At 51.7% G+C, this 17874-nt stretch overlaps 1 protein-coding gene across 2 annotated transcripts; it reads right to left on the bottom strand.

Annotated features, from left to right (window-relative positions):
* Window positions 1–3261: 3261 nt before the first annotated feature.
* Window positions 3262–17303, bottom strand: ENO1 (enolase 1). 2 transcript variants are annotated; one of them, XM_059875216.1, is made up of 12 exons: window positions 17093–17303; window positions 14510–14603; window positions 11875–11970; window positions 10516–10574; window positions 9077–9146; window positions 8487–8620; window positions 7882–8104; window positions 6460–6657; window positions 5659–5860; window positions 5156–5264; window positions 4893–4951; window positions 3262–3680 (listed from the first exon to the last, which is right to left on the bottom strand). In XM_059875216.1, exons 1-12 carry the CDS (start codon window positions 17204–17206, stop codon window positions 3611–3613), a joined length of 1428 nt encoding a protein of 475 aa, XP_059731199.1. In that variant the 5' UTR covers window positions 17207–17303; the 3' UTR covers window positions 3262–3610.
* Between the last annotated feature and the right edge of the window lie 571 nt (window positions 17304–17874).

Below are 17874 nucleotides of genomic sequence, written 5' to 3'. Positions count from 1 at the left end.
TGGCTCCACTTGCAGTTCTGGGACCTGTGTTGACTGCCTTCAGCTGCCGTCTTCCAGTCTCAGCTGCATTCATTAAAATAAAATTACTGGGGCCGGAGGCACAGAGCATTGCCAGGCTCAGAGCTGTATACTGGAGTCAGCTAGGGAACTTCTGTTTAACACTGAGCCTCTGGTTTCCGCTCTGAGGTTCTGATTTACTTGGTCTGGGAGGCGGGGGGAGGGGGTGCTTCCCTCCCAGTGGTTACGATTCTGCCTTCTAGTGCAGGGGGTGCGGGCTTGATCCCTGTTCTGGAAACTAAGACTCCCACATGATGCAGGGTATGGCCAAAACTTTAAAAGCTTCTGAGGAGACTCTAGTGAGTGAAAAGTCGCTCAGTTGTGTCTGACTCTTTGCTGTATCAATTCAGTTCAGTTCAGTCACTCAGTTGTGTCTGACTTTTTGTGACCCCATGGACTGCAGCACGCCAGGCCTCCCTGTCCATCACCAACTCCCGGAGTTTACTCAAACTCATGTCTGTTGAGTTCATGATCTGAGCCACAGTCAGCTCCCGGTCTTGTTTTTGCTGACTGTATAGAGCTTCTCTATCTTTGGCTGCAAAGAATATAATCAGTCTGATTTCAGTATTGACCACCTGGTGATGTCCATGTGTAGTCTTCTCTTGTGTCGTTGGAAGAGGTTAGGGTTAGGGTTAGAGAAGGCAATGGCACCCCACTCCAGTACTCTTGCCTGGAAAATCCCATGGACAGAGGAGCCTGGTAGGCTGCAGCCCACGGGGTCTCGAAGAGTCCGACACGACTGAAGTGACTTAGCAGCAGTAGCAGCAGCAGGGTTAGGGTTATAGTCCATGGAATTCTTCAGGCCAGAGTACTGGAGTGGGTAGCCTTTCCCTTCTCCAGGGGATCTTCCCAACCCAGGGATTGAACCCAGGTCTCCAGCACTGCACTCAGTTGAGTGCACCAGGGAAGCCACCAGGGATCGAACTGGGGCCTCCTGCATTGCAGGCAGAGTCTTAAACAGCTGAGCCACCAGGGAGACTCTAAGCTGTGGCCAGCTGAAGTTTGCAAACTACACTGCTTCAAATTTTCAGTTGTTTTGTTGCAGGAATCAAGACAATCACAGGTGAAAAACCAATGTTTGTATTACAAGGTTAACATTAAAAAAGAAAACACAGAACACAAGTCCAGAGACTACTAACAAGAGCTACCAGAGATGTTTACTTCAAAAACACTTGGAAACTTAGAATCAGCGTTGCTTGTCCTGCTTCAGTCAGAATGCCCAGGAAAAGGCTGATGGTTTGTATTTCTTCCTGGCTTACTCCTGCCCATCCGTGTCAGCAACATGCTGTTTCTGCTGGGTGAAAAACTGTCAACCGTCCCCAGGGGCTCAGCATCCCCAGGGCCAGTGAGACCCCAGTAGCCTTCCTTCTGGGTGGAACAGATCTGAAAGGGCTCCTATCTATCCTTTAACCTGAGTGACGAATGCCTTTAATTGCTGATCAGAAAATGGGCTTTTCCTGAAGGCTCCTGAAATGCAGGAGACAGAGATGCAGGTTCGATTGCTGGGTCAGGAAGATCCACTGGAGGAGGAAACGGTAACCCACTTCAGTATTCTTGCCTGGGAAATTCCATGGACAGAGGAGGCTGGCAGGCTTCAACTCAAAGAGAGTCAGGCACGACTGAGCGACTAAGCATGGGAAATGCTGACATGCAACTAAAATTAGCCATCTAAGTTTGGATGAACAGTCCAGGCAGACTGTCAGGCCTCATTCCTTGTAGAATCAGTTTTCAGATGGGAACCAGTCATGCAAAGCTGGGATTAGTTAGTGGTTTTGGCTGTACACAGGAGGGCTGCACCACATTAGGTGAAGTAGGGTCTTCTTATCTGGAGATGAAGTGGCTTCAGACATTTGTGTGTGGTTGCCAAGTTCACAAGGGGTGGTGGCTGTGATAAGATAGGAGTCCTGCTATTCAAATATTAACCTAGGTATTACTGTGAAGCTATTCCGCAGATATAATTCAAACCACTCACTGTTGACTCTGAACAAGGAATTTTCTTGGATGATCTGGGTGGGCCTGAATCAGGTGAAAGTTCCTAAAGCAGGGTTTACACAAGAGAGGAGTTTCACCTGAACGTGGAGTTTTCCTGATCACCCTCCCTTCTAACTGGCCAGCCTATGGACTCTCTGTCATGCCCCACAATCACAGGAGCCAATTCCTTGTGATGCATCTCAATATTGTGTATGTATCTTCTACTTGGAGAAGGAAACGGCAACCCACTCCAGTATTCTTGCCTGGAGAATTCCATGGACAGAAGAGCCTGGTGAGGCTACAGTCCATGGGGTCACAGTCAGACAAGATTGAGTGACTATCTTCTCCTGGTTCTGCTTCTTGGGTTAAACAGATAGAGATGAGCAATGAACAAGAATGTCCACAAGGGGGCCTCGCCGGGTTCAGTTCAGTCGTGTTTGACTTTGCAACCCCAGCACACTCGGCCTCCCTGTCCATCACCAACTCCCAGAGTTTACTCTGGTGATCCCCTTCTCCTCCTGCCTTCAATCTTTCCCAGCATCAGGGTCTTTTCAATGAATCAGTTCTTTGTATCAAGTCAGCATCAGTCCTTCCAATGAATATTCAGGACTGATTTCCTTTAGGATGGACTTGTTGGCTCTCCTTGCAATGCAAGGGACTCTTGCCGGGTATTAAAACACAATTCAAGGGATTTTTATCAAATCAGGGGAAGAAAACAAAACACTAGTAGAACACCAGACCTCAAGGGGCAGAGGGCAGAGAAGCCACAGTATTTTCACCTCTTGCTGGTGCTCATTCATTACTCCAGACAGTGCTTTCTGCAATGCCAGCACTTCATACCTGCAGTACCCAAGGCAGTGGGTATCAGCGACATGGAGCTTCTGAGCACTTGAGATCAGGCAGATGAAAATAAGGAATGAATTAAATTTTAACTTATTTAGCTGCTTTTGAGGTACCCTGTGAGAGCTCTGCATTTTTCTCTCCCCAACAAGCTTGGTCCTGAAGTCAGGCCCTGCCTCCTGGCACTGGCCCAGCCTCTGCTGCAGGGCACAGGTTGACCCCCTGTCACTTTTTCCCCAGCATGCCCTCCCCAAGGACTTATACAACATCCTCCACAAACTCCTGTTCCTTCTATCCTGACACAAAGCCTCTGGTTCTTGTAGAGGTGCTTCCTGAATATCCAAGATGTGAGGACAGGCTCAGACACCACTTCATACACACAGGGCATATATATACGGGTCACTCAGGCCTTTTTATTTTGCACATGAACCCACTGGACACCTCAGAGATGACAACCTAGATACATGTGGCTCTGGATACTTGGTGGGAGCGAGGTGAGAAGAACAATGATTTGGGCCAAGTACGTGATTACAGAGCTAGGGTTTCCAGCAGGGCTCCAGATGGTCAGGCATGGCTTCTATAGCAGGTCTAAGGAAGCAGCGGGGACGTCACAGGACGAGGAGAGGGCAGGTAACTACCAGAGGCCCCTGTGGGCATCAGCAGGGGCCTCACACTGCTCGGTGACATCAGATGCAGGTCTAAGGAGCCAACGAGTGACTGCAGGGGCTCGCCCACCCACAGCTTACTTGGCGAGCGGGTTTCTGAAGCTCCTGCCGGCAAACTTGGCCTTGCTGCCCAGTTCCTCTTCAATTCTTAGGAAGCAGAAAGAGAGATGGGGAGAGAAAGACAGATGTCAAACTTCAATGCAATAAATTTTCCCACCCAGAGAGGTAGTCAAGGACACACTTCTTGCTAGGAACTTGGGGACTCAACCCTCGCTCAGTCTGCCCGAATAATTCCTAAATTTGAGCTTCTTGGAGACACCAGGAATAGAACATCTGGGCTCTCCTCAGGCACCTGTTCTCCTTCCTGCCCTGCCTTCCTAATATAAATGGTAGGACTGTGACTTCTTAGAATACTTAAAAAAGAAAAAGAAAAAAGATTTTTAAAATGAAAGGATAACCCAGTTTCTTGAACTAATAAGTGGTACAGGGCAAAAAGGCGGGGGCACTTATCAGTGTGAACTTTGTTTGGATCCTGATGTCAAAAAAAAAAGTCACTTAGCGACGAGAGAGGAGACAGGCTAGATGAACAGACCCAATGTTGACACTAAGAAATTACCACTAATCGTGGGAACCATCATGGTAGAGTGGTTATGTTAAAAAACAAAAGTAAGGCTTTATCTGAAATATACACAAGTGAAATCACAAAATACCTGGAATTTGCTTTAAGATTCTCAGAAAAGGGTGTAGAGACAAAACACGGAGGAATACGAACAGCGGGTGCATGCACGTGATGGAGAGGAAGTACGGTCTATTATTCACTTATATTTTATATGTTTGGCATTTTCCAGGATAAAGTTTTAAAGATGGGGTAATGTGGGAAGACTTATGAAACAGATGTTCCTTTTCCCTTCAAGACTGGAAGAAAAGAACAGAAGGGCAGGTCACCCTGTGTTTAAAGGCAAAGCTTCTCAAGGACAGAAAGGGGAGAGACTAGAGTGTCCGAAGGAGCTGAACATTGGAAACCCTGCCGTTTGCCCTTCAGCAATTTTTCTTTCTTTCTCTGAGCTCTGTTATCCTGTTCACAAAACAAGGCTGGAGAGTCAGAGAATCACTAAGGCCTCCTTGTAGCTCCCCCAAATTCTAGGTTGCAATTGTCCAGAGGGGAGCAGTTCCCTCTCCCACCAGGAGCCACCAGGCAGTCGTGCGGAGCAGGCCCGATCCAGGGCAGGGCTATCAGGTGCCTGACTGGCCCCAACCTAACACCACTGGGGCCAGGGCGCCTGACCCACCTCGTACCACAGAGCACAAACGGGCTCCTCCTGGGGACCAAGCCCACACTCAGCGCGGGCAGCTTCTTACCTGAGGATCTGGTTGTACTTGGCCAAGCGCTCGGATCGGCAAGGGGCACCAGTCTTGATCTGGAAGGAGAAAACAAAGGCCACAGCTGCTTACAGTGGACACTGAATCCTCTCGGAAGCTTTGGGCAAGGGGAGGGTGCCAGGCGTAGAGACAGCAAGGCCTTAAGGAGGCTCTCTGACCTGGGAAGGGGGGAAGGAGGCACCCAGGACTCCGTTCTCTCCACCCCCACCCCAGATCTGTGTTCGTGTCAGGGAGCTCCTTACCTGCCCCGTGCACAGCCCCACCACCAGGTCAGCAATGAAGGTGTCCTCAGTCTCCCCGGAGCGATGAGACACCATGACGCCCCACCCGTTGGACTGGGCCAGCTTGCACCTAGGAGCCAGAGAAAACCAGATTGGCATGGCTCCACGGCTCAGGCACTGCAGCCCCTCCCGAGCCCTCAACTGCTGGGACGAGGATAACCTTCAACCTCCCCTAAAGGCCCAAGGACGTTCTCTGCCCTGTAGTCACATTTGGAAACCTAGTGGGTTTAGCCTCCTCGAGAGAGAGGTGTGTGTGTGCCCTAACTTTCTCCATGTGAGATGGAATCTTGAGTGCACGGTCATCCAGCGGTCAGGACCAGGCCACAGCTGCCAAGTGTCCCGGTCCCCTGGGGGCCATCACTAACTTTAAATGCCACCAGGAGTTCCAACCAGGAGCCCCCTCCCCACCACCAGGTTCAGGCCCCTCTCTTCACAACAGCTGCCCCTGGAGGGAGGGCACTCACGCCTGCAGGGACTCGGTCACAGAGCCAATCTGGTTCACTTTCAGCAGGAGGCAGTTGCACGATTTCTCGCTCACGGCCTTGGCGATCCGCTTGGGGTTGGTCACCGTGAGGTCATCCCCCACCACCTGGATCCCTGCGCTGGCAGTGAACTTCTGCCAAGCTTCCCAGTCATCCTGGTCGAAGGGGTCCTCGATAGACACCACTGCGGACAGTAGAGTGTGTTTCATCAGGGTGGCCTCCCAGGCTGCTGACCAGCAACACCACTGGAGCCCCACCTCCCCCGAACTGAGGCTCACCTGGCCTCACCCTTCCCACCTGCAGACAGCCTGTCCCTAAAGCAAGTCCTGGAAGGAGTCCGCCCTACCCAGCCCTCCTGTGACAGGGAGCACGGTAATTGCAATGCTGAAATCCCATGGTCGTGGAGGCAGAAAACCTGCTGCCCAAGGGGTTCTCAGTTTAGTGCCACCGAGAGGAAGAACAGGGCTGAGGACCCAGAGGGGTGATACTGGGGTGCGCGTCCCAGCCCCATCTCCACCAAGGCGCTCAACGCTAGACACGGGCACCCAGGCCCTGCCTGGTGTGAACACCTGTGCCACTGTTGGCCGAGCGCCCCTGGGCAAGTGCTAACCCACTCTCTGCCTCAGTGTCCCCTCTCCCGTGTGCAGGAGCGCCCGGCAGTCTTTGCCTCACATCTGCTTCTTCAGGAGGCTGTTGTGACGGTGACACAGGCGCTCACACCATGTCGCCACCGCGGGGGCGCTACCCGCCACTCACACCCGCAGATGCCCTGGGAACACTCACCTGGGTAGTCCCTGATGAAGGACTTGTACAGGTTGGCCAGCTCGTCGGGTGTGATGTACCTGCTGGGGTCATCGGGCGACTTGAAGTCCAGGTCATACTTGCCCGACCTGTAGAACTCAGAGGCAGCTACGTCCATGCCGATGACGACCTTGTCGCTGTAGCCAGCCTTGCCGATGGCATTCTTCAGCAGCTCCAGGGCTGGAAAGAGATGGTGGTGACGACTTTGGAGACCAGGCCAGCTCTGCCCAGTGGGAACCGTAACATAGGGAGGATAAGGTGCTCTGGCCCCAACCACCAGTCTCAAGATTCCAGGAACCTTTTTATGTTCTGGGGCAAGAAACCTTTGCTCAGGGCCACAAGCGCATGGCCAAGTTGGAAACTGACTCTCAGAGGCTTTTTCACTGACAAACGCTCCCAAATTTAGCACCAAAGAACAGCTGTGCTGGCCAAGATACAGTTACAGTGACCAGCTGAGATCAGCTGTCCCGAAGAACGGGCTTTAAATAGAGCCAAGACAGAGGATAAGATGATTAGACAGCATCACCGACTAAATGGACATGAATCTGAGCAAACTCCAGGAGAGGGTGAAGGACAGGAACCCTGGCATGCTGTAGTCCACGGGATTGAAAAGAGTCAAGACACGATTTAAGTGACTGTTCAACAAGGCTGCGATCCAAGAGGGAGCCCAGTGGACTGACAGGGAACCCCACGCTGTGGCTCTGCTATCCAGGTCCAGGCTTAGGGTCAGCCTCACTCAGGAGCACTGCCTATAGGGAAACTGACCAAGACACTGGCTACTGTTGCACAGCAAAGGTGCCCAAGATTCAAACCACGTGAAACGGCTGGGTTTTTATAAGTTATAATAGTTGAATGTCAGCTATTGTGTATGATTGACCCAAAGGTCAGGATGGACCTTTCCTTCCACTAACCATCCCTGAAGCCCATGAAATATGCTTGCAACCCTAACTTTTTCTTCTAAAACAGAAAACTCAGCCATGAATTCTTCTCCTAAGACTTCTGTATCCTCTATTCAACTCTCACATTTAATTCTGCATCTAAGGATTCAAAGTGAAACAAAGCATGTGCGGCATTACTGCGGCTGAATGACCTGAAACCTCAGCATGCCAGTATCCTTAAACAGGGAGCAGGCTGCACACTTTTGCCATCGCTGGGGAGCAAGGATGGTAGGAGAACAAACTGCCTCTCGAGCCCACTGACAGCCCAGTTTAAGCAAATCATCGGGCCATTCAGAAATCAAATTAATAAGAAAACCTCTTTTTTTTTTTTAAAGGAAGTGCTAGTTTCTTAAATCACAAAGGGTTTTGCGATTTGGTACTTGATGAATGGAAGGTGGAAAAGGCAGACTGGGGGTCGGGAGGGGCACCGCGGTGCCCAGGGTGGGGGCTCCCCTGGAGCCACTACCTTCTTTGTTCTCCAGGATGTTGGGGGCAAAGCCGCCCTCATCTCCCACGTTGGTGGCATCCTTCCCATATTTCTCCTTGATGACATTCTTCAGGTTGTGGTAAACCTCTGCTCCGATGCGCATGGCCTCCCGGAAGTTTTCGGCCCCAACAGGAAGGATCATAAACTCCTGCATGGCCAGCTTGTTGCCAGCATGAGAGCCACCGTTGATGACATTGAAAGCCTGTGGGGAGAGAGGAGTATAGCTCCTGGCCCGGAGGGTCTCCCTGCCCCAGCAGACCCACAATGCCCGGCTCCCGCGTGGAGCCCATGCATCAGTGCACTGCGGCCACCACCACAGGTGCACACAATCCAACAAGACAAGTATAGAGTGCCTCTCCCATCGACAATTAAGGAGATGCGTACAGGGCAGCCGGGTCACCGCTCAAGGTCACTGTCAGCCGGCACTGGCAGAGGAGTCTGCAGCCGAGACCCCCAGAGCCTGCTCGTACCCTCGTGCTGGAGGGTCACATATGGATGAACTGGAGAGGCGGGAGGTCTCAGGTCCCCCTGAGAAAGCAAACACTCCCTCCTCTGCACACGGGAAGCTCAAACCAGCTACTCACCGGAACTGGCAGGATGACCTCAGCATTGCCAGCCAAGTCGGCGATGTGGCGGTAGAGGGGCACCCCCTTCTCCACAGCACCAGCCTTGCAGACAGCCAGGGACACGCCCAGGATGGCGTTCGCACCAAACTTGGCTGGAACAGAACAGAGTTAAATGAAGGTATGTCTTACCCACCAGCCTTCCTCCAGCTGGCATTCCCGCCTGGACCACCACTGTGTGAGCCCTGGATTGTATTCTGAACCTCTTCATCTCTGTCACACCAGAAATACAACAGCCTTCTTCCCACATACATTCATCTGCTCTTCACCCAAAGAGAAAGCCCTTTCTTTGGTCTATGGAACTCTAGCAAGTTCTGCAAATTGCTAGACTACCTAAAGCACAGGCCTCTTCTGAGTAACCCTCCACACCTGCTGCTGTCAGCTGGCTGTACTCCTGATATTTAAAAATGTAATTTATGAACGTGAGGCAAGGACCACAGCTATCTGGTCACATAACTCATCGTTAGGGACATGACCTCTCCCCAAGGGACTTCAAGAGTCTTCAGGAGAAGCCACGACCATCCTGCAAAGGTTCCCCTTGGGCCACTCACACTTATTTTCTGTGCCATCCATCTCTATCATCAGCTTGTCGATCTTCTCCTGCTCCACGACGTTCAGCTTCTGCAGGGAGAAGGGAGGGTGAGCTGCTTGGACAGAATGGTGCTTCTACCCGCACGCCCTGGGCCCTCCTGTCACAGAGCCACCAGCCCTGGGAACCGTGCAAAGCCCAGGTCGGTTCTGTGCTTATCCATGTCAGGAGAAAACAGGGAGACACAATACTGCCCTTCACAGGCTGTAAGAGCATCACATAATTCTCCCAGCATTTTGACTTTGGGGGCTGTAAAACAGCAGAACTCATTGTTCTTTATTTGAAGCACTGTGCTCACCAAAGTCAGTTTCTGCTGTCACTCAGCTGTCCTCAATGAGGACGTCTGAGTATCTGATGGTAGGTAGTCCACAAGGCCAAAATAAAAAAATAATAATAATCTTTATTTAATGTTTTACACCAGGTTGTGTGCGGCATGTGGGATCTTAGTTCCCTGACCAGGGATCAAACCTAGGTCCCCTGCATTGGGAGTGTGGAGTCTTAATCACTGGACTGCCAGGGAAATCCCCAAAATGTTTGATAACTGACCAAAATGAATACTTTTTGTGAGAGTTATAAAGTAACCAAATTGGCATCTTAAAAACTGGCTCAAAGTAATGAAATAAAAGTCAACATTACTTTAAAAACTTCACAACAGCAAATTATTTATCATCTTTCTTGTGTGTGGAGGGGGCCAGGAGGCTGGGACGGCAGAGCAGTGATGGAAACTCTGCCTGGGGACCAATCACCAGGTAAGCTGGGAATAGAACCAGCAGAGGTGCCACTTGCCATGGGCACACAGAGTGGAGCTGGGAGAGGGACCACGCCAAGGAGGACCCATGAGGCCAGGCTAGGCCATAGGAATCTGGGAGGGAGGGGCTGGAGGGAGGATAAAAGCGACAAAAAAGTAGCTGAGCAGGTTGGGCTGTGAGGTCCCCAGCCCCACTTCCTCTACAGCAGCTCTACTTAAATCTGTTTGCCATATTGAGGCTCCAAATAGGATTTTATTTAACAAGAGTTCTGCTGTTTAAACATATAATTCCACAGCTCATGAAAAAAACCAGTCAGTCGCCACTGAATGGGTACTACATTCAACATCCCTGGGAGCCACCCTTAAAATCTGGATCTTAACTCCCCAGAGGTCTAGATCATTGCTGGGAAACATCAAGGCTCTTGGAGCCTCCTGTCCCTCGAATCCAGTTCCATGCTCTGTTAGACATGGCCACACAGGCAGAGGGCAGGTCAGCAAAGGCCAAGTAATTCGCATGCACAACAGGGAAGCCCACCGGCTTCTTTAGCTCTCAGAATAAGCTCTTCTGTAAACAGGAAAGCCCCCCGGCCTGGACTGGGCGGCGGCGCTCTGATAGCATTAATATACATTAGTCATCAGGAGGCGGGTCCTACCTTGCTAACCAGGGCAGGCGCAATAGTTTTATTGATGTGCTCAACAGCCTTTGAGACACCTAGAAGGAATAATCAAATCAAATTACCGACGCTGATGAGAGGCTTGAGCAGCACTGCTGGAGAACCGCTCACCATATTCACCCAGATATTCAGAGCCCACCAGAGACCTTCAACGGGACCCCTGGCCCTCTCCTCCCGGAATCGGAGGGCTTTCTGGCCCAGTCTGAGTGCTCTTACCTAGGACCCCCAGGGGTTAGAGCCACACACAGAGCCGCCAAACAGTGTCTGGAGGGAAGTTAGTTGGCAAGACCATGCACTGGACAGGCCAGCTGCAGAGGCTAAAGGATGCCCCGTGTATTACCTGTGTGCACAAGGCTGGCGCCAGGAACTCGTTAATATACTTAACGGGTCTGGAGACACCTGACCAGCAGAGATTGACAGAGAAGGAAAAAAGAAAGACTCAGAAGAGAACAGGTTTGTGAAGGGCGCTGAGTGAGAAAAAGAGAGGAAACAGGAAGGTGGGGAGAAGGCAGTGGGGACCATGCATTCGGCCTCATCCTAACTGGGGTGGGGCGTGGTCCTCCTGCCTTGGGCAGGAGTCCACCTGGGCTGCCAGCGAGACCCCTCAGGAGAGCTCTTTACAGAAGCTGCCCCCTGCAGTGGAGCCGCCGTGACCCTGGCCCTGTGTCCCCTTCAACCTGACCTCACTCGCTGCTGCCCCTCCGATGCAGTGTCCCTGGCCCATTTTCCTCATCTCCCTCCCCTGGAAGGTTGGCAGCCAACTCGTGCCCTCCATCTCCTTACAGTGTGGCCCTTGGGAGGGCCATGAACCATGACACAGCCTGTGCTCCGGCCTTCTCTCCAGAACCAATTCGCATCCCCGGGGTGACACTGCTCCATGGAGAGTGCAGTCCAGCCCTGTCTGCTTTTCTGTGACCTGGCCTCTGCCAGAGAGACAACGACTGCTCTATCCATGATGAGTCGGAAGCCTCCACCCCGAGACCACACCCCAGCAAGAGGCCAGCCGGCCAGGAAGGCCCTCAGAGCCCTCCTGGAGGACGAGAGGCTTCTCCTGAGGACTAGCTAACGTGTCTTCTTCTCCCTCGTTCCCTGGCCCAACCAGGAGTTCTTCACAGACTGGAGACAAATCGCAGGAGAAAGAAGAGTGAAAACGCCTGCCCTGGGTTACAGGCTCAGGGACCCTGGCATCAGTCAGCCAGCTCTCTCTCCCTTGGGCGGTACACATGCTCGCCGTCCACACCCTGGGCCAAATCAGAGGTCTCCTGCCCTCAGATGCGAGCTGCAGGGAGGAGGGAGGCCATGGCCGCCAGGGCCGAGCCGGCCTGGGTCTGTGCTCACCTTTCCCCATGTAGCGCGTCTTATCATTGTCCCGGAGCTCCAGGGCCTCATAGATTCCAGTTGAAGCGCCACTGGGCACAGCAGCTCTGAAGAGACCTGGATGTTGAGAGAGGGAGGGGGGGAAATGTTTACTAATGATTAAGCAATAGCTCTCAGATCCCTCCCGGCACAGAGGGCATCTGCCCTCAGGAAATGGTCACTTCCTCCCAACATCGGGGAGACTCAAGATGGCTGTTCCTCCGGCCTCCCATGCTTTTACGACTTTATACCGAAGACCCTACAGCAGAGCTGATGAATCTCTCTAGTTTAAAGATAAAGGTCTAGAGCAGAGCTTCTCCAGATTTAACATGCACACACAGCACCTGTGGGTTAAAATGCAGATCCTGAGACATGACAGGACATTTGAGTCCACATCTCTGAAAGCTCCCAGGTGGTGCCCTGCTGCTGGCCCATGGACCACCCCCAGCCACACAGTCCAACAGAAGCACCATAAATCCACTTGCGGGATTTGTCATGTTCTAGAAGCTAGTAACCCATGGAAACACCAAGCTATTTTAGACAGTCTGGTTAGAGAGCACTGTTGCTAAGCTTCCCTTAGACAACTGAGATCGTGTTGCTAGCTTTCAAGTTTGGAAGGCTCAAGAGGAATCTCTACAGCTCATGTGCCTCAGCTTAGGCAGCAGTGAATGCTATTTGGAGGTTCTCTGCCTAACAGGACAGGCTGGAAGAGAAAAGGAATAAGGACAACAAAGGCGCAGAGTTAATGACACTAGAACCCAATCCAGTCCTGTAGATACAGAAGCCAGCCGCCTGGCTAAGCCTAGACTGTGGAGCAGAAAGTGGCAGCTGTCCTTGGAGGACAGACGGGGTCAGGAAAGGTACTGCAGAGATCCGGTTACATGGGGCAGACAGGGTTAGGGGAGCAGGAAGTGCAGGCAGCCTTCTTGAAACTGTCAGGGATTTCCCCTCTGAGAACTGGCGGGTGCGGGGATGTGAAGGCAACTCGACTGAAGAGGAAAAGATCAACCAAGTATCTCAGTCACACTTGGTTACATGCTTGTGTCACCACATGACTGTGTGAGCAGAGGGCCACATGTTCTTTGTATCCAGCCCCTGGCTTTCTCTGTATCCATCAGCCCTGGACGAGGAGAAGACACGATGGAAGTAAGAGTGATTCTACGGTCAGCTATGTACTTTGGCTGATAACGAGTCAGTGCAGCCTTGACTCTAACAAAGGTTAGTCTAGGTGAAGAAGGTCAACTATGGATTTGGGGTGATAACGTGTCAATGCAGGTTTGACTCTACTGCTCAGGTCAGAGTGTTGATGGTGGGGATGGGGGATAGATGGGAACACTCTACTTTCCACTTGATTTTGCTGCAAACCTAAAACTGGCCTAAAAAATAAATTCTAAGAAAGAAAGATATGATGAAAGGTTCTTAACAAATTTATGATTTCCTGGCCTTTTTATTCTTCCTGAAAAGGATTAAAACACAAAAGAGAAAGTCCCATTCATTTAAATGTTAAAAGACATTAATTTTAGTCATTTTAAAGAGTTTCAAAGAAAATGCCTCCTTCTCAACAATCTTTTAGCACCCTGGGTCTTTTTTCCTTGTTCAAAGTCCGTTAATTTCCAAGTGGAAAGTTCCACTCTCTAAGTGAGCCAATCTCAAAAACTGAAAGGAAATTCTTGCAATCTTCTGAGAATCCACAAGGCACATGCCTAGCAGCAATGGTGTTCTCATGGCAATCCCCACAGTAACCACAGGTAGACTTCTGCTGGATGAATCTAGACTTGAGGAGCCTTCACTTTCTGGGCAAGGGGGAAGGCAGGACAGGAAGGGATGGGCTGGAGGTTCCTCTGCCAGGCCTGTGATTCAGACCATGACTCAGCTCTGTCTGGCAGGTCTGTGCTCGGCACCACTGGGTGCCTCTCTGCCTGAACCTCCCTTTCCAACTTCATGCACTTGGGCCATTTAGAAAATGGCTGAGATGTTGCTGGAGGTAACACAGGGGCTAGGGTTAGATTTTCTTAAAGTAAAAAAGATTAAGGAGGGAACATTTTAAGGGGGTCCCATTCTATTCTTTTCGAATGCGGGCAAATTCTTCCTATGTGGACTTATAGTGAGGTAAAAATACCAGCCTCTGGAATGTCCCAACACCCCCAAGTAAAAACTGTCCCTGATCCTCTAAGAGTGATTTCTGGAAGCAGAGATAAGAGCGCTATATATACCCTTATACTCCCCTAATCTCTTTCCTTTTCAAGGAAGATCCATCCTACCACACCGTGCCTACTTATTTGGTCACAACAAGCTGTGAGGCAAACGAGTGACGCGCCCTTTTAGGGACAAGGTATCACCTTACCTCCCTACCTCAGTGATCTAGGAGCTGACCTGCGCGGTGCTCTAAATACCAAGAAGCACAAGGGCCTCTTGCCTCCCAGCCTCGGAGCACAGCCTACCAGCACCGTAGCCTACCAGCACCACAGCCTACCAGCACCACAGCCTACCAGCACGTGTAAATCAGAAAGAAAGGCTTTCCAGACCACAGGCTGTTTCTCGCCTAAGGCTCTGTCATTTGAAGCTTTAAAAAATGGAATGTGGTGCAAGGGACTATAGCAACAAAGGTGGCACATACCTTTCGCGGTGAAGAGATCAACCTCAACGGTGGGATTCCCACGAGAGTCAAAGATCTCTCTGGCGTGGACCTTCAGGATGGACATGGTGACTTTCTGCAGGGAAACACAGTTCACGTTTTCCATGAACCATAACGAAACCTCAGCTCATTATTCACGGGGTCACGTCTGAGGATTCCTAGACTAGGAAGAGTCTGCATATAACTAAAAATTAATGTAGGAAGGGTGACTAGAAAATGCCTGCTGGAAAGCAGTGGGAATTGTTCCTAAAAAGTAGGCGGGGGGCAGCTCTGAAAGGCCCTACTAACTCAGGGCTGGTCATGCAAGCAAAGAAAGCCTGACCACATGTGTGCTGGTGGGATTGAAAAAAAAATAAACTACAGGAGGAAAATCTGGTTTGTAGTGGAACAGTGAATTAAAAGCTGGAAACACAATTCATCAGGTAACTTGAGGCATCAGGAGGCTCTTTAACGGGTTGATATAGAATAATCAGAAATTATGAGTTTGGAAGGGAGGAGTGAGCTTCTTGGTCGGTGTGCTGTGAGCTTTGCCAATTTCTGAGCCTTTCAAACCTCACAGTGCTTGGGTTTTCAGCAAGACAGGGCACAAAAATAACGTTATCTAATTAGTGTTTCTTTCAGTGGGCATTTCACCCCAACTAAAAATCTTAATTATGAAAATCATGAATTGTACCTAGAGAAACGATTTTTTTGAGCACCAGGATATGCCAAGTGAAGAAGTTTCCTTTGAAAACACCTTAAAAAAAGGTGGGGGTTGCAGCTACAAAGAGTAAATATCAAAAGCTAAAAAAAAAAAAAAAAAAAAGTCCCCCTTTTCTTGCTTTCCCTCCCAGGGGATCTCCAAGGAATAAACTAATTGAACATCTTGTAAGACAGAGGTGGACATCTAATCACTGTTCAAAAGCCATTATCTAACTGGGCCCTCCTCCAGTTATCTTCTCTGGAATGTTCTGAAGCAGCAAATGGCATCTTTTTAAGTTTCAAAATTAGACATGAAGTCACGTGCGTGGCTTTGTCTTTGTAACAATGGAGTTTTTATTCATTAGCCAATAAAAAGACAAAAAGGCAAATTTGCTTAAATTTTTTCTCATTTTAAAATTCTAGTTAACTTTGGGGTTTGGGCAATCATACCTGTGTAACATTTATCACTGCCAAAAAGTTCCCTTAGGCCATTTCCAGTCACTGTCCCCTCATCCTCAGGCCACCACTGATTTACTTTACAGTTTTTAGATACACTTTTAAACACATATTCATTTCACTACCTCATCACACCGTTGTAAGATTTCATTTTTGGTTTCCTTTTAGTGATATAAGAGAAAGTAATCAACTTATTTTATGATGTAAAAATAAAGTTCAACTTATCTTTAAATTGTATAGAAAAACTTTTCTCCCAAGTTATTAAAATGCTATGAGCACACAGAGAGAGGAAGGAGTGTCTGACTGGGAGCCTGCACGTCTTTTTATCGGTCTAGACTGAACCCCGGACCAGAGGCAGCCTGGGCAGACCGGGCAGCCGGGGCCTACACGTGCCCCGGAAGCAGGTCAGCCGGCTGCCCACACCGCTCAAGGGGAAGACCACATTGCAGAGGAAGCAGCGAACAAGATTTCGCAAAATACATCCTTTTTATGTCAGATCAGGGGTTGACTGTTGGTGGCCAGCCTGGGAAGCCGAGAGCGGCTCGTGCCCGACCTGGGTGAGGTCGCCAGAAGGGCTTCCCAATGACTCCCCGGCTCCGCTGCAGTCTCTTCCAGGACAAGCGCCTTCTAAACCCACATTAGTCCCTGCTCATTCCGGAGCAGCGACGGGCTGGACACCTAGGCGCCAGGCCGGGGGCCACCAGCGGGAGGCAGGGGCGCGGGGCCCGGAGGGGGAAGTTGCAGCTTCGCGGGAATCTCTCCTTTCTCGGCCTCTTTGTCCATTTTCGTAAGGGCCTGGCTTTAATGAGCACGCAGGTTGGACCTGGAGCACTTCCCAAACCTTCCACCCTCGCCGCCTGCTGTCTTGGTGACTGCGTGTTGTACCCCTGATCTCCCGGGACAGTTACGCGGGCCCGTAACCCGTTAATCTCAGGCTAAGCTGCACTTTCCCCTCCGGAGAAACCGGGCGCGGTGCCCCAGCGTCGAGCCGGGACTCTGGCCAGGGAGGCCAGTCGCGAGGGCGGACCCATCCCTTCCCCATCCCAGCCGAACCCCCCACCCGCAGTCTGACCGGCAGGAGCGCCCGCGAGCCCGGGGGACCCACGCGGCGCCCGCGCGGGCGCTTGCTCGGCAGCCCTTCCTCGAGTTCTCACCCGGCCGCCGGAGGTCGCCGCCCTAGAGAGAGGGAGAGAGTGCTGCGGACACCAAGGATGACCGATAAGTGGCAAACTCCGAGCGCTCCGACTACCCCGAGCTCTTCTCCGCGCCGCAGGACAGGACTTCCTGCCCAGCCCGGAGGGGACCCCGCCCAGTCCCCGCCCCCCTCCGCGACGCCTTGCCATTGGCTCAGCGCGCCGTCACTCGGTCTCTCGTCCGAGGGAAGGGAGGAGCTGCGGCCGCTGCGGATGGTTAGAGGGGGCGACATACCAGGGAGGTAGGGCTGGACCGGGCTGGGGCGTCCCCACTGCCCCAGCAAATGGGTGGGGTATGGACGAGCCCCAGTCCCCCTTCGCTCCAGTGTCCGGCCGAGGTCCCCCCCATCGGCGAAGAGCAATCTTTGGCTCTGGGGCCCCGAGGGAGAGGAGGGGCGGGGCAGCGCGGCCGGCATGAGGACTCGGGGTTCCGTCACGTACTCCGAGTCCCGCACGCACGCAGCGTCACTCCGGCGCCGCACGTCCGGCCCACGACCTTGGTGACGACCTTCGCGGCTTGTCCTTCCTGGCCGCCCCACCCCTCGCCCGGCTGCGCGGTGCTGGAGACCCCAGGGAGACGTTGGCGGCCGCGGAGCCGGGAGCCTAGCCACGTGCGCTCACCCGCGCCTGCGCCCTGCGCTCCCGGCCGCCCGCCAAGGTGACATGGTCCCTTTGTCCTTGTGCGTCGGTCACACTTGAGTTATCAGGCCAAGATAGCGGAAAGGATGTTCACTTTGTCTTAATTGCAGCTCATTCTTTTTGAGCGCTTCCTATGGCCTAGGCACTCCTCCATGTGCGTGCCCAGGGTTAATTTCATTCTGAGGCTCTTGTTAATGCTGAATCTTAAAAGGAGGCCCCATCCCTCCCTTTCTCATCCATGTGAACCATACTTGTCCTGGTTTGTGTGTGTGTGTGTGTGTGTTGAATCTTTAAAGGAGGCCCCATCCCTCCCTTTCTCATCCATGTGAGCCATACTTGTCCTGGTGTGTGTGTGTGTGTGTGTGTGTGTGTGTGTTG

The sequence above is a fragment of the Bos taurus genome, chromosome 16 (genome assembly GCF_002263795.3).
Source record: "Bos taurus isolate L1 Dominette 01449 registration number 42190680 breed Hereford chromosome 16, ARS-UCD2.0, whole genome shotgun sequence".
Classification (NCBI taxonomy): Eukaryota; Metazoa; Chordata; class Mammalia; order Artiodactyla; family Bovidae; genus Bos; species Bos taurus.
This window is presented reverse-complemented; position numbering and strand designations above follow the sequence as displayed.